At 38.1% G+C, this 24785-nt stretch overlaps 1 protein-coding gene across 1 annotated transcript in view; it reads left to right on the top strand.

Moving 5' to 3' along the window:
- The window catches only part of KCNK2 (potassium two pore domain channel subfamily K member 2), a gene marked incomplete at its 5' end in the record, with an annotated part of 77674 nt that extends 58698 nt beyond the window's left edge, over positions 1 to 18976 (top strand). The window contains 2 exons of the mRNA XM_075706972.1: positions 3124 to 3263; positions 18659 to 18976. Of these exons, the coding sequence (XP_075563087.1) occupies positions 3124 to 3263; positions 18659 to 18976 (458 nt within the window). The remainder of the gene's footprint in view (positions 1 to 3123; positions 3264 to 18658) is intronic.
- Positions 18977 to 24785: the final 5809 nt, after the last annotated feature.

The raw sequence follows: 24785 nt of genomic DNA, 5'->3' as shown, positions 1-24785 counted from the left end.
AACTAGACAACTTTACAGAAACAATTTTGTGCTTCTACTTTGAGTCAGCTGTAGAAAGAATGGGGAAAAGAGTGGCAACAATGAAGAAAATTATTTACTTAATGTAATTGTTTTACATAAAGAAAGAAATAAAAAATAAAATACTTGAAAGCCTGATCCCTTACCTGAGAACCAGAATCTGTCCTAATGCACCCCTGAAATCTCTGATGCCATCCTTCACTAAAACACAGAGCTTTTCACCTGAGTAAAGAATATGTGTTTGGGCCATAAAACAACCTATGCCTTCCAAAGTGTTGAAAATCGCAAATGATTTAGAAGTTGTTTGACAGATGTAAGAATGGTGGCAGCAGCAGTACAATAGCCTGTGATGAAGATGGATGGAAAAACTCTTTGATTTCTCATAGATTTCAAGGGACTTTGGATCAAATCTTTGCCAAGAAACATCTTGGCAATAAACTGTGGCTGCTCTTGGTAAAAGATTATGGCAGTGAGACTTCTAGTTAAAGAGTAAGCACCCTCCACTTGGGAGATATATTTCTTCTTCATTGTAGTTGTCACCTATTTCAGGTAGAGGTCAAACAAAGTTGGAAAAAAGTTTCATCCCTTGGCCTACAAAATTGGTTTTGCCAAACAAACAACAAAATTCAGCTTCTGCCTTCTCAGCATTTTGCTTCCTAAAGGGCTGTATAAAATAATCTGCTTTGCAAAAGAAAGATGATAGTGTTATTGAGTAAAAATTATGCTATGAAAAATCCATGCATGTGTGTCATGTTGATATGCTTTTCTACAATGTTACCAGTAAAATGATTAAATGAATTCTCATACACTTCAGTACAAATGCATTTACCTATACATATTCATACCCAAATACATTCATACCTGTTTATGTGAGTTGTAAATCAGTAGTTAATGAATTCCATTTACTTTAAATTCAGTACAGTTGACTTTTGATAATGTTTTCCTACTAGTGAAACCCTATTTAATGGTATTCCCAGGTAACTGCATTATAGCACTCTGATGTTTAAGCATCACAGGAGACAGTAGTTATCTCAGGACAAACATCTTTAGGTATGTCTCTCTCTCCCTGATATTCCATTAAATTTGAGACCTCACCTGAAGAGTCCTTGAAATTCAGAAACTCAATAGCTAATAAAGATTTTAGCTGTTAAGCCTTTTCCTAGAGGGTTGTTAACTGTCCCTTTCTAACTTTGGGAAAGCTGAACTCCTTTGGGCATGGTTAGATGGAGCCATCTCCTGGCCAGACAGTAAAGAAAACTCTTGATTGAATATGAATGTGTCCTAACTCCTGCCCTGGTAATTAACATTACTGTAAACAAATTAGGTATAAACTGTGAAGGAAATGCTCCCTGCAGACTGGCAGGGTTAGGTTGCAGTTTATAAACTTAACACACCAAAAATTAGAAACTAGCTGAGTGGGTGCTTTATGTGATACTTTCTTGTGCATTGTATGAAGAGCTGGAGAAGAAGGCGAACCACTGAGTATGGTTCATTACTAGCTCCTGATAGAGCAAAGGCATGGTGGTAATCAACCATTTTTTGAATGAAAACAAATTTTGGGTGAATCATCCCTAAAATCCTGTTTTACTGGATTGACATGACCTGGATGATGTTAACAAATCACTTCATTTCTGATTTTTTTTTTTTTTTTCTTGGGCTGTGACAATCTCAACCTTTTGGTGGTTGGCTATCTTCTCTTCTAGACAGAGCCCTGTCTTCTACCTCACTTGTGACTGTGCTGGTGTCAAAGTATATCCACTTTTGCTATGTGGATTCATCTCTTGGATAGTTGAGTAAACCACTATAGCTCAATGGATTTTATTAATGAAAAGGCTTATTGACATGAGAATAACAGAATTGCTGTCTATGAGGGCTTCCATACAAAGATAACCATTAGTAAAATTCTTTGTTATTTGCATGTAATCTCTGTGATGATTAGATAGTAACAGCTAGTAAAAAAACATTACTCTTTGTGAGAGTTAATCTTGTTACTGTAACAAGGTGCTTGATATTTTGGGGCCAATTTTCCTTTGACTGTTTCAGTACAGGATGCAGACACATAAAGCAACATATTATGTACCCATACAGACTACTTTAATGTGCCTGAAAAGGTTTTACTGTAGAGTCTTTTCAATTGTGGGCAGATACGCACATCACACTTCTACTTGCAGCTACCCAAACTAGAAGCCTGATTTTATATGTCATAACACAGCTGAATTGCAAGTTTAAGGCTTCTGTTTTATTATACTGCAAGATGTGAAATGTGAGTTATTTTGTGTTGTCAAGAGCTCTGGATGAACATAACTTTTTTGTGTGTGTGTGGGTGTGTAAATAAGGCATCTGTTCTCTATGGCTGTATTGTACCTGAAAGCTCCACTACAGACGTCTCTGAAATTTATCCTTTTTTACTTTAACACTGGAAGGAAGGAAATGACTGGTGCTTATGGCAGTGGGATTCAAAAAAGCTGCCTTCATGTGGCATCTATTTTATCCACCTCTTTTTGAGTATTATCAGTTCAGCTCAAGTCCCTGCACCCTGGTTACCTCCTCTGCAAAATGGAGATGATAATGTTTGCCTACCCAGCAGGGACACTTGTTAATACAGGTGCTATTCTTCTTTACTCTGAGGCTAAAGGGTTCATGTAAGTATTGAGATGTGTTTTTAAAGTCCTTGCAAAATCAGATTTCTCAAGATATGAGCACATTATGTATTCCAGAGCAATACTTAAAATTTGGTACAGCGTTCTTATTTGGAGCAGGTGAGAAGTCCTTTCATTCCAGCTGTCATCAATGCCCTCTGCCTTAAACTGAATCGGCTTCTGATATATCATTATTTATCTGTGTTCATTTTTTAGTTACTATGAATGATTAGCAATCATTATCTGAAGTTTGCATACTCCAAATTGTGTTTTCAAGAGTGGATGAATTTAGATCATTGTTTATTCAAATTCAACAAAATGTTTTGCTATGAATTTTTGCATGGGTAAGAAAATAGAAGAAGTTGTAAGACATATAACTGGGTTTTTTTTAGGAAAAGACTTAATTTAAAAACAGTTTTGCACCTATAACTATTAAGTCTTTAATTTTAACTGTGTTGTTTTTCAGGGGGATCAGATATTGAGTACCTAGATTTTTATAAGCCAGTGGTGTGGTTCTGGATCCTTGTTGGGCTCGCTTACTTTGCAGCTGTCCTCAGCATGATTGGAGACTGGCTAAGAGTCATATCAAAAAAGACAAAGGAAGAGGTAAGAACATTTTGAAAGGGGAAGAAATACTGCTTTTTTAAAAACTTTGATTAGAAATCAGGTGAGCTTATAGTTGCTTTTGCTCTTAGGGCATAGGTCAAAGCTGTTTATGTATGAAGTATGTGGTGCAGCTCAAACTGCAGCAAACTTTGTAGCAGTCTAGTCAAACATATAGTGATTTTTACATGGCTGCATATAAAATTTGATTAAATGCATTGTTAAATTAACTGTGTATGCACAATTACAACTGACTTACAGGAAAAAATTCTCTAAAAGGATTATTCTAGACAGCAGAATGTAGTCCTTAATTTTTGAGGCAAAAATCATTCTGCTTTGATTGTTTCTATATGGGATGCAGGTATGTAAAGAAAAATACTAAATCACAAAATAGTTGTATTCAAGATACTTTTCATCATTAAGTTTCATTAATCATTCATTAATTAAGTTTCATTCATCATTAATGTTTTATATCATGCAAGATATTGGAATGAATTATTTAAATATGCCTGGGTCTATTTTACCACAATATCTTCAGCGGCATGCCTAGTTATTTGTAGTCAGGTGCCTTGCTTTCAGTTCAAATATATTTTTACTTGTAAACATGTATTTATCATTCCAATGATGCTACAACAATTTACTTTAAACTTTGTCATATAAGAAAATGTCCTGGTTTTGCAAATGTTAGAGGATAAATAAAATTTCCTTTGATTGCAGCTAGCACAGTTCAGGTTTTACCAGAAGTTTGAGAAATAAATTAATTTTCTTTTAAGCAACATATTATTTCCCTCTGATTTAACTTAAGTTCATCTGTATGCATCAGTTCATTTGTGTTACTCAAATATAAAAACTCTAATTTCTTTTTGATGGAATGAACATGTAGGTTACTGTGCAGTGGCCTACTATTTAGATTGTTTCAGATTGTTTTCCTAGCTGTAGGGCCCGGCATCAATGCCCAGATGTAATTCTGGCAATCCTTGAGTTCCCAAAGACCTTGCTATAGAGGGTAGCTTACCCCTATACACCTTCTCTCATTACAGACCCTCAGGGTCCCCGCTGCTTTCTGACCAAAGGGCAGCAGTGATGGTGACAGCAGGCAGGAGGATGTGAGCTGGGCGCTTGGGCAAGATTAAGCCTCGCTTTGTGAGGCATGTGGGATGGGCAGCCCTCTTTCATTGCCCTTGCTATGCTCATAGCTCTTTTTAGTTGGAGACAGCATTGCATGTGGCAGGTCTGTTGTAAGTACACTTCTACCAGGCATTTCATAAACACTTAGCTCTGAAGCAGAGGACAGTATTTATTTGATCAGTTTCATTTACAGAGTATCACCTTCTGCCCCTGTGCTGTAAATCTGAAAGGATATTTATAACTTTCCTTACACAACGAGCTTTCCTAGTGTTCCTTCACAGATACGGGGCAGCAGGTATCATGCAAGTGTTCCCATCTGCAAGTTCAACAGTTTGCAGGATCACCATTTGGTTTTCTGGAAAAGCACTGAGGGCGTCTTTAACACCCAACCTGCACAATTTACACTGGCTGCAAGGAAACCAATAGATCACTTCAAATGCCATTAACCTGCATGTTTTTTCTTCATTATTTTGAACTTCAGAATTAGGTTGATCTAGCCCATTTTTCCCTCTGCACTAGGAAGAAGTAAGAGCTGGGCAAGCACATGTGGTGTTTCCCCTGTGCACTCTCCTAGTGTCTAACTGTTCTTAGCGTGGGGCGTTTCCTGAACTGCATTTAATTTCCCTGGGTTACTTGTTTCTGGATTCTTGAAAAAATGTGATATGACAGAGGCACTATGATTTGGGACTATGCAAAAATACCTTGTTCAAGCTTGGTTTTGCCGCATTTCCTCAGACACTGGTGACATAGTTTAGTTCTTCACACTACTTCCTAGAATTAATCAGGTCTTTAACCTCACTTTTCTCATACTCTTCTCTCTTATCCAGACAGTAAGATCTCTGGATAAGATGCTGTCTTGAATATATAGTTATACATAGCACACTGAGGGTTTAATCTTGTTTAGAGTGTCTCCTTATCCATATTATTATAATGATGATTATATACTAAGAATGTTTGAATTTTATAATATCTTGTTTTTATTTTATACTGAAGCTATTTCAATATAGACTGACTTTGAAAAAGATTTAAAGAAACATGAATTGAACCAACTCATGGATTCCTTTAACACATTAAATACATTCCTATTTTTATCAAGTAAAACTCCATTTGCCAGGTTATGCAGCACAGTGCTATGCCAAACTTTCTTTTCTCAGGCACCAGGAATGTATGCCCTATTTCGTCTTTCCATTCCTTCTCACCTTTGTAGCCTAAACAAGCATATTCATTTTGTCTACAGAAAGGAAAGCCTCATTCTTCAGATATATCCAAATTCTCTTGGCCGATGCAGGTATTCAGGATTTTGCTGTATACAAGTGTCTCGTGTGTTAGGTTTGATTAAAGACAGACATAACATAATTGGTACCATTTGTTCAATTAATCATATCTCTGATGTTCAGAAATCTCCCCCCTCCCCCTTCTTAACCCATTGCTCGGGCATGTCTGAGAATTTGTAACAGAAAGGAAATGTTTTAGCAGTTTAAAAAAAAGCTACAGTTTTAAAAATGAGAGACCAGTTTGAGAATTGAATTATGGCATAGCACAAGTTGTGTGCTAGTTAGAAAATACAAAAAAATTATTTCTGTATTCTATCCTAATGATACTTTGTGGGAAGAAAGTTACATAAATGTATTACATTTTTTTATAAGATTGGCTGTGTTTGAACAGAAGTGTTGTACAAATATTCACTGTAAAGATAGCATTTTATGACAAAAACTGCTGTTCTTAGCTAATCCTTACTATCTGCCTAGGAAAACTTGAGTGAGGAAACTGAGGGAGTTTAGTGGAAATGTAGTCATCAAGTTTCCTCTATGCCAGCAGAAGCCAGAGGAGACTCTGAATTTCTTGCATTGTCTGTTTTTTCAGTTAAACCTAAATTTATGATGGTTTGTTCCAGCTTCTACGGATGCAGATTATAGCAGAGGAACCTATCTAGAGTTCAAATAGTAGAAATGACTGCAATGGAAAATCCTATTTCTAAGTATGTTTTTTAACTGTCTTTTAAGGAAACATTCTGTCAGTCCTTGGGGAAATAGCTCATTATACCTAAAGGTAGACTTTGAAATTAGAAACCGTTATACACTGAAATCTACTGAGAGACAGAGACTATGATAAAATCTACAGGTCCATGATTAATGCACTCGGAAAACTGAAACAGTTTAATATATTTCCTAGCCTTCACGAATCTTACTCACTATGGGTATCAACACCTACAAGTAAACAAAATTTTGTGTAGGATTTGTATCATAACTTTCATGAAAAAAATAGCAGTAGCCTACCATGTTTTAGATGAAGGAGGGAGCAGAGCATTCAATAGTGATTAGTTGTGTTTGTTTCAGCGATTTAAGACCGAGGGCTGATAGCAGCCAAATTTAGTGAATTGTACCAGAGTCCAGGATGAAGGCAGAGGGGTTGCAAGTGTTGAAAAGCCCCTCTCTTTACTTCCCCTCAACAACTAAAACTATATATCAGTCAAGGTATTTGATATCTCTTTTGATAGGCAGCCATAATAATCTCCTTTTTTGTCTTTTCCTGTAGTCTAAAGTAAAAAATAGATTATCATAGCCTATTTAGAGTGTATATTGTGAAAGGAACCTCCATATTCCAGGAAGTGGGCATGCTGATAATGAGTATCACCTAATATCTGTAGTCCTGTTGACATTTTTCTTAATGCAGTTGCATTGTTCTTAAAAGCAGTTTACATGAGACTTCGCATTAATAATGCATTTCACTGTTTCAACAAAACAGTGAAAACATCTATTTTTTTTCAGGATACTACCGGGAAAGTTTGCCATACACAAGTAGAACGGAGACAAAAAAATCTGATCAGATATGCACTGATCCACAATAATGCTGTATTTTGATATTAAAATCCAGATAACCAGAATGCCTGTCATTTGCTCAGGTGGCTTTTGCCTCCTGAAATACTCTTGAGAGTTTTGAAGGCATCAAATGGGGAGGGAAGTGAAAGACAAGTAGAGACAGAAGTGGGAGTTTTAGAAGGATAGATCTGCTGCTGGAAGGAGTTCATACAGTAAGATAGATGAAGTGTCAGAAAGTCACTGGAACATGCTGTGTGCTGTAATCTTAAGTAGGCGATCTGTCTCTGAAGTTCAGCTTCAGCTGTACTAGCTTGCCTTAAACTCCCTCGTCTTCATTATTCTCTATACTCTGATTACTCAGAGCACTTTTAAAGTCTTCTGATTTTAGTCTCTTTGAAAGGTAAAATTTCAGCAGGATTCTTTTCCTTGTCATATTTTTCTTTTACTTCAGTATGCAGCAGCTTCTGAATTTCAGCATTTCTGGCAAAAATGCCTACCCAACCAAGAATCTTAGTAATTTGGGCTATAGATTTCAAATGTCTGTTTTTAAAATTAAGTGTTTATGTCCCTTGGCCTCATGATGTTCTCTTTGTTAAGCTCTAGCCCAGACTCTATTCAAGTCAATGAAGATGGGATTCATCTCCAGGGTAGATATCAACATCTGACCTAGTCATCTACATTCCCTTTATAGTCAGTGGAAGGAAATGAGTGTTTCTAGCATGATACGCTTGAATTTTTTAAGGCATCTACTGTATGACATGAATTGCATCCTGGAAAGAGCCTGTTCTCTTCACTGCGTATCATGAGTCCAGGTGACTGGCTCACATTAAACATCGTCTCAGTTTGGACAAGTGATTTTTCATACTGGGTGTCTTTCTTTTGAATTGAACAATATGGATCGAGCTTTAAAGATGAAGCCTGAAATTCAGTGAGAAATAGCACATACACTTCTTGTGGAAATTCGAGGCAATTGTTATCTTTGGTATTTATAAACAAATTAAACAACTTTGACTCACCTGAATCATCATTCAGCTTAATCTTCTTGGCACCAGTGGCAGAGCTGTCACTCATGTCTGTCAAAACAGAATTAGGCTTATCATGACGATGCCGTGGAGATTATCGCATTCCCTATAGTATTTGTTGTCTTTTCATTTTACTAGCTTCAAGGCTAAAGGTGCTCACCCAGCATAAGGGTTCCAGCCTAAAGAGAACTTGAACCCATCTCTCATATTGCCCAAGGAGGGACCCTAAATGTAGGCTGTATGCATGAAAAGATGAAAAAATGAGTGGACTCAAGTGAGAAACAGTTTTGCAAGGTTTTAGTGAGTTGAACTCTCATACCAGGCAAACAGATAGGCCTCAGAGGCTGTTCAGTGATGGTGTGTGACAAAGGAGGAGAAAGGAGAAGTTCTTGCAGTGGCAGTGAGGTCTTAAACTGTCTCTTGCTGTTTGAAGAAACAAAATCTGTTCACTTAGAAATGAAGGTGATAAGAATAAATCTTCAGCCTGGTGATCAGAGGCTTTTTATAAAGGCGTGAGCCAATTGCTGATATTGTGCATTGTTTTAAGCAAGACAGATCAGCTTCTGTTGAAGAAAACAATTGTTTGGACTTCCTTTCTTACAAAAAAAAAAAAAAATTAAAAAAACCCAGTTGCAGTAGTTTTAGGAATTGTGCTCAATGGGTAGGTCAGACTGACTTGATGGACGTCTGTTCCTAGAAAGCACTGAATCAGAAATACTTGTGGGAGACAGCCATGGTGTGAAAGGAATTGCATGTGAAGTTGTTTTGCAAGGCAATGATTAATAGGGGTGACAAAATTCTAGGATGCACAAGCAGGAGATCATTGAATTTCTGTAGGAAAGTGGTGTTACTGTTGCAGATGTTATTAAAAGGTATATTACCAGAAAACAGTCCCTAGATCTGTGGTCTAAACTCCAGAAAGAATGTAGAGCACTACAGAAATGGCAAAAGAATTGTCTGAAGAGAAGTCTACCTAGCATTAAGAGTTTTTTCCAGTCCATCCAAGATGTACAGAAGAGCGTATTTGAGAAAGAATAGCCACATTCAAAAAGGTGATTGTTGCTAATAATTTCTATGAGAGGGGGAAAAATATAAAGTCTTTCTACAGTAAATACAGCTGTAGGTCTCTGGTCAAATTTGACTAGTGGCAGGACAAAAAAAAAAAAAAAAACAAAACACCCCAAAAATGAAGGATGGGAGTACAGTCCCTCCATAACATCTCTGAGTCTCGGAGATGTATAAAAAGTGGTATTGCTGTAAGGAGAAGGTAGAAATGACTGACCTGGTTTTGAATGCAATTTGATCTCTTCCCTTCTCAAGAGATTCTAAGTCATCCTGGTGGTGTTCTCGGTCCTGCCCTAGTAACAGTATGTAATACTGTGCTTTTGTATTGATCACTCTTTTACAAGTGCACTTAGCACTATGTGCAATAATGAATATGAAAGAACATCTTGTTCTAAGAACCCCAGGAAAACTAATCTGCTGATGGTTTTTGACACTTTTTTTGAGATGTCTTTCCTCATAGCTTTGTGTACTTTAGACATGTGATGCTTGCTTAACCTCAGATTCAACACACACACACACACACAAAAGTAACATCCATGCTGTTATAATTTTGGGTGTGGTTTATATTTATATCACTCCTCTTAGCTGGGCATATTAAAGCCCTTTAGAGATGACTGGTTTTTTTATTTCATATTAAGTACCAGGTCCCAAAGTGATGCTGATGTGGTACTAATTACAAGAGATGTGCTGCCTAAATATACTTCCATGAGCAGCAGGGCATGCTGTGCCTGCCGAGGGCAGGGGGGCACTGTCTGTGCCTCGCCTGCCAGCCCATGCGCCTGGCCCTCCTCTCCCACAAAGCTCCCCCTTGCCTCACCGTGCTGACTGGATGGTTCGGCAGAGATGGAAATGCCTCCAGCATGGGCTGCATGCAACCAGGTAGTGATGGCGAGACCTACTGAATTTGCAAAAATAAAACTGGAGCAAGTGGCTTATACTTCATAATAAGAGAAATTGATTAAAGAGGGCTTAGTTATAGCACTGGCATTTCTTGGAGTTAATTACCCTTGAAGACTCCCTGATGTACATTATCATGGTTTATATTAGGAAATCTTGATTTTTGGAGACAAGATGTAATCAATCCTTTAGGTTACTGTGGCCAATATATCTGTGATTTAACTCTATTGACAGAGTGATATTTAAACTGGAATCTGTTCAGCCCACATCTTCATGATTAACATTCCTGAAAACTTTACTCTTCTAAGCTAATCTCAGCGCTTGGATATTGTTAAGAAAAGATGCCAAAACTTATTAGTAGTACTGTGTATACATTTGATAGCTGTCTTGTGGACAAGTCCCCAGACAAAGCCAGTTCAGCAGAATACCCCTGCATCTTCAAGAAGTTGTGTTGACAGTGAGGAAACTGCTTTACAGTCATGGATAGAAAGGACTGAAGAAACCATGCAATACTTTACTAGGGATGAGTGCAGTTGTAATACCTAGTGTTGAACAACTGAAGTGGAGCTTTAATATTTCACACAAGTATCACTCCAGATATTGACATTAGAAAGTTAAAAAATAAATAGTTTTTACTGGGACTTGACTATGTAGTTACAGTAGCCATTCCTTACTCAGTACCAAGTCAAAATTTAAAAGTCTTTTTTTTTATGTTTTCTTTAGCATATTTTGTAAGCTAAAAAATTTGAATGAGTTTATGAAACAGTCGTCTCTCTTCTTTGAGAGAAAGTTGAGACAGTCTTTCAACTGCCTGTGGCTTGGGTTTCATTATGCTTCTAGTATAATTCTTAAAATGTTTGCTATTACTGGACGCAGCAAAGTCATTGGCTGTATAGTGCAGACAGAGAATACATTCTGTTCTCCTGAATCACCTTAGGCTCAGCTGGTAGAGCTTTATGTAAACCGAAATAGTTTCTTGTGGTTAATACAGGTGGATTTCATTCACTCTCATCAAGTTGAAAGAGGGGTTGGATGGCTCTCTGAGGTAGATGAAACAACTAAATAGAACAGCTGATATTGATAGGAAAATGTCAGCATCTTTTTTTAATCTTTGGAAGTTGCTAATAAAGCAGAACATCAGGGACTGAGATAATCAAGCCAATAACTTGTGTACAGTATTGAGGCACACATGCAGCTCTATGCAAAGAGGTGTTTGATGGGCAATATTCAATAATATTTCTAAGGAGGTACCTAACATAGGAGTGTTCATATTTCTGGGGAAAAAGCGGTAAAACAAAACAAATGTGGTGGCTGCTAGTATATCTGGTTCTGGTTTTGTAGACATGATTTTTTTTTTTTCTTTTGTAGCATACCTGCTTTTATTGTGTTGAATCAGACCATGATAGAGCAAAAGGGCCATTTCTGCATCTGCCATCTGTCACATCTCCACAAAACTTATTCCCACAGCTGCCACCATAGATGTTCCTCCAAAAAAACCTGCCCTAAATTCATGGGCTCTCTGCATTCCCATTGGAGAATGTGGTTTATTTCATCCAAGGCATCAGATGTGCTCATGGAAGTTATGTGGGTGAAACCAAACAATCATTGCTCACCAGAATGAACTCACAAACATTACTTATTACAGGACTGAATAATCCAGTTTCCAGTGGGCGAGCATTGTTTCCAAAACATTTTTGACCACCATGGCTACAAAAATACAACTGCCTATGTAATTTAAATGTTACTCCAGAAGATGGCAATTTCACAAAATAAAATCTTTTCCCCTCTAATATTTGCCTGAAAAAGAGGGACATGTATACTAGCTAGGGGAACAAAAAAAGACATCACTGCTTCATTTGTGCCATTCACTTTGAAATTAAAGTCTAGTAGCTTAAAGACCTCGTGTAGAAGAGTTCTCTGCTACAGAGCTGAGGTTCTGACGGAATGAAGGAATAGAAGATAGTTAGACACCTGGGAAAGCTCAGCACAGGTATCTCATTAGTGCCTGTGGTATTTCTATGTTGCATTTTGTTACTGTTTACCTTTGAAGACAAGTAGAGCACAGTCTTCTCTAAATACCTGTCTACAGATTACAGCACAATGGGGTTTGGGTACTTATTAATGATGCTATAATTACAGAAATACTAAAAGCCAGATCATTGGGATGGGAATTTATTTAGTTGGACTATAGATGAGATTCCCTTAATGTACAGGAAATGCACAAGCTTCAATAAAAATGTCTGTGAAACTTGTCTTTCTCTCTTCTGCCCTCCAGTCTTCTCTAGCCTGTAGACAGCTGACATAGTGAACACAAATTTGCGGCCAGCCGTAGCTCAGGTGGGAAGAGGTGGTGTATGCTTGCCCAGAACTGCAGGAAAGTGAGATGGCAGATAGACAAATCCTCCTACCCACGCAGGGAATCAAGCCACCCAGCAGCTGCATTGTTAAACCCATCAACCCTCTCTGCACCTACATTTGTTTTTAATTTTGATTTTTAAATGGGACTTTGAGAACAATTTCTGTGAATGCTGGATGAGTTTCTTGAAAGCTAAGACAAAATGTTATGTACTCTACTCTGCTGCCTGGATAATGTGACATGTACATGCTCCTTCTAGTTTTGTCTGTGAGTAGCATATCATGGAGAGGTTAATTGGATGTGTTATTTTTAAGTAACAGAAGTAGTACACTGGAGTGGAAAAATGAAGCTGCAAAACTTTGGGTAATGCATTAGGGATAAATGGTAGAAATTATATACTGAGGAACATCTAGAGTGTTAAGAATATCTGTAAGGAAGGATACTTCTTTTTTCACCTAAAATGCAGTCAGATGGATATCTCCAGCTCATCTACTTGCTCTTTAATTCATTTTTTTGGCTTGCACTGACATGGCCATTGTAAAATGTATAAGCCCTATATGCCAAAAGAAACAACATAAAGTACAGCTATGAAAGAGAAACCTACGCACATTATTTAGAAAGATATACTTTCATTTTCTTGCATAGCATATATAACGTTAATTTTTTCTTATTTGGTACTTCGTGGTTTAGCTCCTCCCAAGTATATCATAATTTTCATGTCATATATCGGTTCCATCCAAGCACAATATCTTTCTTCTACTCTGTAAGTAGAAGTAGATTAACTGGTTATACTGCAATGTTGGGTTTTTTCAAGAATCTCCTTGAGAGAGAGGAGGAAAACTAAGGTAAAGTTAAGTTAGACAAGTGTGTATTAATTTTGGTCTATTTAAGGATGTCCTTAATTAGGCTTGTGGGGGTTTTTTTCTGTTAGACCACAGATGTGGCTTAATTTAAAGTACAAATTACTCACTTAAAGGTTATGGCTACATGGCTTGTGCTGTCCAGACCACACTTAATAGGATGAGTGGTCTTTCTGCATGGTGGGCAGTTTTGTTTGTATAATTATTTGGGTATTTGTTGTGAGCGGAGTGTCCAGAAAGATCCCCAAACTCCTGACAAGTATAAGGAATTAGAGTAAATGTACTGAAGAGTGAAGCAGGTGCTTCAGTATCTTCAAGTGTTTGGTAGGGGTCTTTTGTTGTTGTTCTTCTTTGGTGTTTTGGGTTTTTTTCTTTTCACAGTAGCATCCCCTTGGACATCTTACATTACATTCTGGATAATGCTGTTGGCCTCTATCCAAGCGCGGACCTCAGCTAGACAGTGAGAAAACTAAAACATGGTGGCGATGAAAATGAATAGAGAGTTTTGGTCTCACCAGTGATATTGGCCAAGAGCCAGTTTTAGGTCATTATTAATGTAGCTGGGTTTTGGTAGGAATAGATGAAGGAATGGTTGCTTAATGTCCATGTCTTTTCCTAGTTCTGTCAAATTCAGTATGTCTGTCTTTAAATGATATTGGTGATAACGTAAGTGCACAGCCTCGGAACTGTTTGGTCATTCAGGAAATTCATGTGGTATGTTTTTGATGTATAGTTAAAAACAAACAGACAAACCCCCCCCAAAATCAAGTGACTTTAACAGGAATAAGTAGCCACACTTCAAAATTGTTCAGAGGCTATTCCTCATTATATCCTAGTAGAGTAAACGTGACATTTCCACCACAGGTAGATAGAGACACCTTAACATAGACATTTAGAGATGCTACTAGAGATGACCCATGGTATTTGAGATATCCCCATGGGGCTGTCAGATATGATGCAGAATGCATGGGATATCCAGGCCAATCTGTGGTGGTAGCTGGAGGCCAGGCAGCCTGTGCTGGGTAAGGAATTGGCTGTTTATTTGGTAGAAAAGTATCTAGTTTTTTGTAGTGAAGTGTGCTGTGTGGAATATTTAGTTGTGTTACCATTACCATATTTCTTGAGAATTTGTCATTGAGACCCGTCTTCCGTGGACTCATAAGGCAGTAGGGTATTGCTTCATAAATAATAAAGTTACTAGCTGTTGATGTTCAATGTTAATAGGTTAGAGTTGATACTCCTTGTGAAATATGTCTAACACCTTGTAGTCTAATTTGGATTTTGATATGGAGGAAGTAAATCCTGGAACTGGGCTTGGGACTGTGTCCCCCTTACTGGTGGCATCTATTCCCTGAAGGTTAGGAGTGAGCAGCATCACCAGATTAGTGCTGCTTATTGTATGGCTGAGTCAGGTGCTATCACTGTGACATGTTTTTCCTATTACTTTTGAAATATTTTGTGTCATTCAGCCTTATATAAAGTACTTAGTTGTCAATAATTTCTGTGACTAAGAGGCCTTGTCCTCATGTCACATTGCCCCCAACTATGACAGCTGCAGTCTACAGAGCTGTGTGCTGTAATGAAGCAAGAGAATTGGAGAAAAGTAAACAATTGTTACAGTAGGTAGGCATGCAAAGATTTTTTTTTTTTTTTGAGCAGCATAGGCAACTGGCATTTCAATCACTTTGCACAAGATGTTTTGTGGCTGTCAGCTGTAATGCAGTATGATAAAATGTCATACCCTAAGGACAGAAAGAACATGAACATATACAGAAATGTCCCTATGGATAAAGGAGGGATCAAATTATAAAAACAAGTTGCTTATGTGCACTGGCAGTTAAAAACTGCATGTTTCTTTTCCTATAATCTTTTGTGCTTGAGTCCATAAGTGCTATGGAATTAAGAGTTTTATTCTGAAGAGATAACATTTTTGAGTGTATTTCAGTTCACACAAAAGCCCGGAGCTGAAAGCAGTAAACTGGGGCACGCATAGTTCATACAGCACTGAACTTCTAGTTTCTCATGCTGTGCCAATTACCTCTGTTTTACTACTAATGTATTTCAATTCTGCTTAGCAATAGCACTACATTTTTCACTTCTTTTCTATGATTTTAATATAAAACTGAAATTGTGCCAAGCAGCATCATAGCTCTGGTCCATGGGAAAATAGAATCATAGAATCATAGAATCATCTAGGTTGGAAAAGACCTTTAAGATCATCCAGTCCAACCATTAACCTACACTACCAAGCCCACTCTAGACTAATCAAGGGTAGACCAGACTAAACCATATCCCGAAGTGCCACATCTACCCGTTTTTTTAAACGCCTCCAGGGATGGGGACTCCACCACCTCTCTGGGCAGCCTGTTCCAATGCCTGACCACCCTTTCCGTAAAGAAATTTTTCCTAATTTCCAGTCTAAACCTCCCCTGGCGCAGCTTAAGCCCATTTCCTCTTGTCCTATCGCTAGCTACTTGGGAGAAGAGACCAACACCCACCTCACTACAACCTCCTTTCAGGTAGTTGTAGAGAGCGATAAGGTCTCCCCTCAGCCTCCTCTTTTCCAGGCTAAACAACCCCAGTTCCCTCAGCCGCTCCTCATAAGGCCTGTGCTCCAGACAGGATTGAGTCTACCATGTTTGTGTTCCACATGACCTTAATTGGAACATTAGCCCATCTCCAAAGGCATATTTAATGATGTTCTTCAGCTGGCTGTGTAAACTTGCTTCCCAAAAGAAATGTAATTAGAATTTAGTAATTAGATATCCTAACAACTACAATTTTAAGATTCTCCTGAATGACTTACATGCAGAAGAGTTAAAATAAAGCAGCTTGCCCTGTGCAAGACAGGTCTATCACCAGCATGTGGTGAGGTGGGCTGCTGAGGGAATTCTGAGGCTATCCTAGGGGTTACACAGTCTTGCCTTCGTCAGAAGCGTGGCCAGCTGTTTTCACTTTGCTGGGAAAACATGAGAGAAGTGGGAACTGAAACTGCTGGCAAAAGGAAGGTTAAAAAGCATATGGGGAGACAGTTCAAGATGCTCGTAGCTTTCAGTAGGTTGCCAAGACACAATTGTAAAGCTACCAGTCTGGTAACAACCCTTAAGTGTGACCATATGTGATGCCAGAGTTGTGTGCCTGAGAAAAATAACTGTTCTGGTGAATGCTTACGCAGCTGCTGAGGGGTACAAATGTGTAGGGTAAAATAGGAACCTGTATACTGGCTCTTTGCTCCCTTGGACAGAAGCATGCTCCAGAATCTGAGCAGCCTGTCTCTAGGAAAACTTTGGAGAAGGACAAAGCTGCCCCAGGGTTTGTACTGATACTGCTTATCATATTTTTATTACTTGTTTACTACAAATAAAAATATTGTAGCAGCTGAAATATTTCAGCATTACAGATTTCATTATTTTCAGATCTGAAGTGCAGTGTGTCTAATCCTAATTGCACAATTTAAATACTAATAATCATTCAGCTGGTTGAGTCCTCTGTGTATTACAGATAATAATCCTTGTTTTAGAAAATATACATAATGGGTCCACATTAGTCATCTGTGTAATTCACTGAAGCTGAGACAAATGTAATAAAATGACCCCTGGGTAAAGAGATCTTTTTGTTTTGTTTCTGGAGGGGGAAAGTTTTCCTGAAACCCTGTCACTCCTGGGTGAGCTGATTATTTTTACTTTTGTTATATTCCTGTTTTCCACTGTACTGCAAAGCACAAATAAGCCTGTGGCCACTTGTCTCTGATGGTTTACCTCCCATATTTCTCTGTGTTAGTTTTTTTTTTTTTTTTTTTTTTTTTTTTAATTTCTATGCTCACCGAGTCTGAGCTTGCTTGCCAGTGATTGACATTCAGGACTGAGCAGTACCAATTAGATTATTTAAGTGGGTTAATTCTTCTGAAATTTTTTTGAGTTATATTTATTAGCAGCCCATCTTCCCTGTACTATACCTTCCAACTATTAAACTGCCTACAAAGCAGAGATTTAAAGAGAAACAATCTATTTCCTTTGCAGTTATAGTGAGATAACTCCTCAAAAGTGCCTTCTTTAATTACCTATATAACTTATTTAATATTGTAACAGTGGTTTGGTTGAAATACAAGAGCAAAAATATAAATAGCATATAAATTACAAGCCCATAGTTCACCTCAGGCTATTATCTGGGTGAGCTTCTCAGTCTACCTCGTGCCATATCTGAGGAAAAATAAGGATAACTTGGGATTCTGTGCCAGCAGCTGCCTTCCTCCCCCCTCCTCAGCCCTGTCCTCAGAGCTTGGGCTCATGGGATGCTCCAGCTTTCCTAGTACTGAAACACTGAAATGCTGGAAAGAAATTTGAAGGGGTAAAAATTCTGGTAATTTTTAGTGGAAGTGGATCAGCCTTTGCCAAGGCTGTCAATATAAAGACATATAGAGTTAGAGCACAGGAACTGAGTGGGTAGCAGGGGATATACATACGTTCGTGAAATGGTGGTGATGGTACAAACCAGCACCTTGCAGCCAACCTGACTGGAGATCTGGGCATAGCAGGGGAAATACCCCCCCTCCAGCTGTATGGTAATCGTACAGTAGCTGTGTGCGGCAACTGGCAGGCTGCACTTCCTTTGGGTGTGATTGGTAACAGCTCCCGGAGTGCCACTCTGCTGTTGTCTTCATGTTGCTTTTTAGTATGTCACTTCGGTGGAGGCAGGGTGGTAAGCAGACATGTTGCTGACATGACTGAAACTGCTGCTGTATTGGCGCTATGTTTGAGCAAGCACGAAAAAGAGAGAATACAAGCAGCTGACGTTTTCTTTTAAAAAAGCTTTTCTGTCTAAATTTAGAAAATTCTTTGCCAAGTCTCCCAGGGATCTTTCCAGAGACAGTAAAAGTGCTCATAAATAACCCTGCACCCTAGTAACAATACACAACACAGCCGGGATTGCTGGGATTTCAGCATCCCCTGACCAGCTGGGTACTGTGCAGCTGTCAGGGCTCTGCAGCTTTCCCAATTGTTGACTGCCTATGATTAAAGAAAATTTAGCAGAAAAGATTTTTAGTGTTTTTTTAGAATCATTGTTAACTCTTACCTAGTGCAACATTTCTTCTTGTTTAGTTGCTATCAATAAAAGAGTGAGTCCACAGTATGAGGAACCTGGGCCAGCAGCAGCTCTTTGCCAGTCCAAAACCACATTGCTCTTGAGCCTAAACAGTGTCTGAAGTCCTCGGCCCCATAATGCTTCCTTTTTTTCCTCATTTTTGCCGCAGGTAGGGGAATTCAGAGCCCATGCTGCGGAGTGGACAGCCAACGTCACCGCAGAGTTCAAAGAAACTCGAAGGCGCCTGAGCGTGGAGATCTATGACAAGTTCCAGCGGGCTACCTCTATCAAAAGGAAGCTCTCCGCAGAACTCGCCATCAACCACAATCAAGACCTGACTCCCTGCAAGAGAACCCTGTCAGTCAACCATCTCACCAGTGAGAAGGACATCTTGCCAGCTCTAACAAAGACGGACAGCATTTACATGAATGGCTTGACACCGCACTGTGCAGCAGAAGAGATAGCTGTTATTGAAAACATTAAGTAGCCGTGACTTTGGATCCCAGTCCTTGAGAAGCTCTTGGCTTAGATCAGCCATATACCTTTTTTTCTCTCCACCCTGTTGATGATCAATGCTAATAGCATTTTATATGTGTGCATGAGTTCCACAGAAACTACAGTCCAGAGTTACCATCGCATCTCTTCAAAGACACAAAGATGAATGGCACTTCTGTTATCGAAAGATGCTGGAACAAGCAACGTCTTCTGCCTTTATCTGCCCAGACTGTTTTTCACTCTCCTAATGTGCCATATGGCCTCAAGAATGAATCACACTTGTTTATGGTAACAATGTAGCTTTGAGGGATCAGTCCTTAAAATTTCAGGGTCTACCTTACTGAGCCTAGGAATGGACCATTTCTGGACTACAACACATTTGTAAATGGCAAGAAGTTCTTATGCAGCCTTTTACCTAAGAAATTTTTGTCAGTGCCTTATCTTTTGAAGAACCAGAACCTCTACAGTTCCTGTATGGTTTTTTGTTTGGTTTTTTTTGCATGAGAAGTGTATTTCATTTGAGCTTTCATTCTTCTTGAAACGATGGTGTTTTAAAGGTGTCTGTCGTGAAGATACCAACCAGCATGAATGAATGCCAAAAGTCAGCAATCATCAAATGATGTTCTTAGCTCTAAATTTAAAGGCACTGCAGTTTCAAAAGTTGCAAACATGTTCCCCAGAAGCATTTTGTTTTACTCAGGTCCAGCTGATACTTGTTCACACTGACTTGTAGAATTTGCAGACCCTCTTTGGGTCTTATTTTTTCAAGCAGTGTTCAGCAGTTGGTTTTTTCCCTCTGCGTCAGATGTACCAAAAAAATCTGCAGCTTGTCTATCACTAAATTATTTGGTAGATGACAAGAGCAAATAAAAAGTACTGTTTTGAGGAGAGGCAGGAAAGGCTTTTAATTGCTGTATTCTAATAACCACATCCAGAAAACAATGCAGAAAAATACAGCGATTTTTAACAAGCATAAACCTTCTGCCGATATTTGCTCTATGAAAAGGATTCTTAACTTCCTCTTTAAGTCAAGTCACACCAGACGCCATATGATATTTTACCCAGGAATCCTGCTGGAGTGCTTTCCTGAATGTCACGCTGTACAGTGGCTGCCTGTGCCGGAGCTGTGACTAACGTGGGAATGCAATTGAAACTGGTATCACTGTGACTTTCTACATTTCAAATAGAGATGGCTCTGAATATAAGTGCAGGCATGAAGAAGAGTTGATAAATAGCACAATCTGAATACCGATGATTGTTCAGACAGGATAGGCTGACAAGAAGCAGATCTAAACCAGACTATGGGTTTTCTTTATTGGTTTTAAGAAAACACGTTAACTTTAATTTTGTATCTGCTGGTTTGCTTATAGGTGTACATGAGATTTAGAAGAAATGCAGGATGGAATGGATAATTTTGCATTTTTTTTTTCTTATGTTAGTCTATTGTAACCTGGCTGTACATAAAATTAATAGGACAGGCCTTAAAGAATAATTTAGGCTCTGTGTAAATTAAAAAAGAATGGGACTTTGCTGATTGGGCATGATTCAAGTGGCAAATCTTACAGCATCTCTGACCATTAGATAACATGCAAGATATGAATGTTAATGTTTTTTGGATGCTTAGCTTGTTTTCTAATAAATATAAGTTAATATGTAAATTCAGTCAATTCATTGTAAATATCAGCCAATTAACATTTACAGAGAGTACGCTTTTAAAACTAAGGAAGTTCCATGACACAGCACCGAGCAATGCTCTTATAACAAAGACCCTTGTCTCCCCAGCACAGTGTTCTGAATGTCCACATGGCGAGGGTTTGCCTTGCCATGTATAAACTGTGAACTGTAATGAAAAATAAAGTTTTTAATTAAAATAAGCTTTTCTGAATCTCCTGCTTGCTACAACTGGAATGCTAAGAAATAATTTGTGAAACTGATTTTAGTGCTTTCGTTGGTTACAGAGTATAGCAGTTTGCCACCTGCTTTAATTTAAGCTGGTTTAGCAATAAAGGCTTGCCTCACCCAGCACGGATTTTTTTTTTCTCTTGATATTAAAAATAATGTTCTTTGATTGCTGTACCTGAAGTTGTGTTTCTTGCTGTTTTGTTTCAAAAACTTGGCAGGCCGGAGTTTCTTCTGTCGTGTGCTACAGTGATGATGGTAATTGCTCTGTCTTTGCACTGAGGGAGGCACGGGGAGCTCTGACCTGCTGCCCTGCCAGTTCTCCCGTGATGGTGGTATCCTGCAGAAGCATGTGAAAAAGCAGCTCTAAGGCAGTAGCCTTTTCGCACCAGAGCAGTCATTTCTACAGTGAATATTTTACAATGGACTCTTTAATTAGGTCTTGGCCAAGCGAATGATAGCCCGCAACTGTGTGGTGGTAAGTGAAGAGGACTGTTTTCTTACATCGTTCCAATCTGATTTGTGTGGGATGTGTCTCAGTGCCTTTTGGATCTGATTTTTCAGAAAGGGACTGGTAATGTTTAAGGTTTATTGTCTTTGACACTCAGAGATGTGACATCTTAGTTTAAACCATTGGATCATTCTAACCAGTTTGTTTCCATTTACCAGCCTATGGAAATGAGTGTCTGTGTGGTTTCTTTCATTGTTAAAATGAAACCTTTGGTCATCTCAGGATGTGCTGAAAAGAGTATGTTGTTTTGAGTTCCTGTGACAATGTTTGAGATATTAGTATGGATATTTGTTAAATCCATTCAGCGTTTACTTACCTTGATTTTATATATGATCTCTGGGAAAAGAAACCCTGTTAATTTATATATAAAAGATATTTTTTCACTTTTGTACCCGATCTAAATTATCCTACCTTATCAAAATAAGACTAGATTTGCCTCTTTGGAACAAAGCGTTAACAGAGAAAATCCTTTATTTGTAAGTTCAATAACTGAAGAAGAAGATGCAACAGTCCAGATGGTATAAGTAGATAGAGTTATCATGATCCAAATGCCTCTAGTACCATTAATGTTATTGGAAAATCTTTTTCTCCCTCTCCACATACAGTGATAGATCACAAATGCTGTGGATGGGTAAGTGAATTTATAAAACTCGATGAACTCTATAAATTTTTTTCTTTTTATTGCTGTAAGAGCAGAATTTTGTATTAAAAACCTGTGTGTCTTGCCTCTGGAAATCTTGTATAGCTGACTTTTCCCTTCCAAATATGGAGCTACAAAAGCATGAATTAGGACTTAATGAAATTCTGTTTGTAACTGCCTTCCTCTCACACACACATGAAGACATTTCCAGACTGTTAGGGTACTTGCTACTTAAGCAAGTTTGTGAAAATGGTATTTCAGTTTGGTAGAGGGTTGTTTTCTCTTGTACTGCCAAACAAATACCATATTTAAAAAAAAAAAAAAAAAAAAAAAAAAGACACTGGCAAAACGTTTTGGATGAGACAAGTTCTGGCATATAAGAATCTGTAAAGGCACATGTGCCACCTGATAAAATAATTTATTTCTCAGTGCTAGAGGAAACATTACATTAATAAAAATGATGTGAAATCTGCTAGAGAAGCAGCTAGAGATAATCTGTACTGTTTGCTGTTGCCTATGATAATCCTGCCTTTTTTTGCATTTTCTGGGGTCCTACACCTGGTAAAGTGTCCAAAGTGTCTATGTTGGTCAAAGCCTAGATTTTTGGACAGCCCTGCATGAGCGGCAGGGAGACTGAGTCGCAGACAATTTGTTCTATGCCCCGTTCTTGCATGAGTACCAGGGGAAGAGTTTGCTTTGGCATTCCCTCTGTGTTTTGTAGCTCTAGGCTGCCTGTCCTCCTTTTCCCAATATTTAGGCAGCCTTGAGGTGCTACCGTCTGAGCTGTGAACAGCCTGGAAGGGTCAAACCCAGAAGCTGGATCTTATAAACATCCTAGCCGTGCCTTCCTCTCTTCACCTCTTCCTGATTTTTTTTTTGATACAACAGGATGAAAGCTGGAGGGTAACATAGAAACCCACAGAAGTGCTAAACCTCTAAAGGGACCTCCCTTGAACTGGAATGGACCTTCCTTAGGTCACAAAGCAAACCTGTAAGACCAGGACAGCAGATGGGAGAAAAATCTGGTCTGTATGTTTGTTTTGAGTTCTTGCTTCTCCAGCATTATTTCTAAACCAATGGTCTCTAAATAGGAGTACAACACACCCCATGGAAGAAGAAATGGAAGGCTGCTCTACTTAGTCAACCCTTCATGCTCATCACAAGTCCATATATGTATACAATTTTATTTCCTGGGAAGGAAATTTTTCTGTCAGGGAAACTACGTATAGTGTTGAAGTACAGCAGTAATATTTCTAATAAATTGCTGTCATACAGTTATGTGGTAATTACCTTTTCTTTCCTACCTTGCAGTACTGTTTGAAAGGAAAGGATTTTATATACTAAGAAAAATACACATTTTACATGAATTTGTCAGATTTAAAGTAATTATTTTGCCATAGAAACATGAATGAGATGTTTGTGTTTGTGTTACCTTACAGATTTGAACAAACGTTGTAACCTTAATGCAAACAAAGTGTTCCACTTGGGAAAAATAGAGAAGATGCTGATTTACTGTTGTTAGAAATAAAAAGCTGTTGAGCTACACAGAGATATTAAAAATGCTAACTCTTTTATTTGAATGAGTATTCTCTGCTTTGCCAAGTTATTGTTACAATTGTAAAGAGTCTGTGTGAGAATCAATTGTAATAGGTTTATTGTACTTAGAAAACTTGAACATTTGAATTTTAGGCCATTGCTTATCATGCTTTCCCAAACTTTCAGAGGAATATGTTGAATAAGTTTATCAACAGGTACATTACTTGTAGAACATCATCATTTTACCCTTTATACATAACAGCTGATACAGTAGCTTATGTAGCTTTTTATTCTGGACCCAGATATATTTGTGCCTTCAGTATGTATCCACATTGTTGTACAATCTTAAATTGACTAAAAACCACACTTTGCTACACTGACTATTGTTTCATGTTAATTTAGTGATTTGACAATATAGCCAATTTAAAATCAGTATCTTAGAAAACCAATGGACTTCACAACTTTTTATGAATTATAGCAGTCTATCTACAGTGGTAATATAATAAATAAAATATTATTTATTGCCTGTTCTAGTTATTTCTGGATGTTTAGCTGGTTTTCTAGTCTAGATGCTCTAGACAGATAATTACAAAGAAAGCAACTCATCTCTCTATGGTTTGTAATTAATACACTATGACCAGGATTTTGATGTTAGAATTCTTTGTAACTAAAACTGGGATAATACATTGTGTTCTGTCTCCACTTTACTAATTATTAATAGCAGTATTCATTAAACACTGCAGGTGCACTGTTTTTTCTGGGAATGTTACAAGGGTGTTTATATAGACATCTTTAGTATGACTTTGGCAAATGAATGTCCTTGGTGAGAAACTCCTTAAGAAGGATTTACTTTATTAACTCAATTGTTAATGCTAGCTAATTCTCAAGACTAGTTATATGCAGTCAGATCTTTGTCCTCCAGAGAAAGGCACATAATATGCATATAATAAAAATCCTGATGGGAATGTACTATTTGTCATTAGTAATAAATAACAATATTTTCCAGAAGATGAACAGCAGCCTGAAATGACTTCTTGAATAGTAGTTTAGTGATAGCTCCTTGGTGTGGGTTTTTTTTTTATTATTACACTATTAATTTGAGCCTTCACATTAAATGGGGAGGTCTGAGAAATTTTTCTGAAGACGTACATGTTTCACAGTAAGTGTACTTTAGTCTTGTTTGGCTGAGGGGAGACAGAGACTAACTTTGCTGAC

The sequence above is a fragment of the Pelecanus crispus genome, chromosome 3, assembly GCF_030463565.1.
Source record: "Pelecanus crispus isolate bPelCri1 chromosome 3, bPelCri1.pri, whole genome shotgun sequence".
Taxonomy (NCBI): domain Eukaryota; kingdom Metazoa; phylum Chordata; class Aves; order Pelecaniformes; family Pelecanidae; genus Pelecanus; species Pelecanus crispus.
Note: the sequence above shows the minus strand (reverse complement) of the source record. Positions and strands in the feature narration are given on the sequence as shown.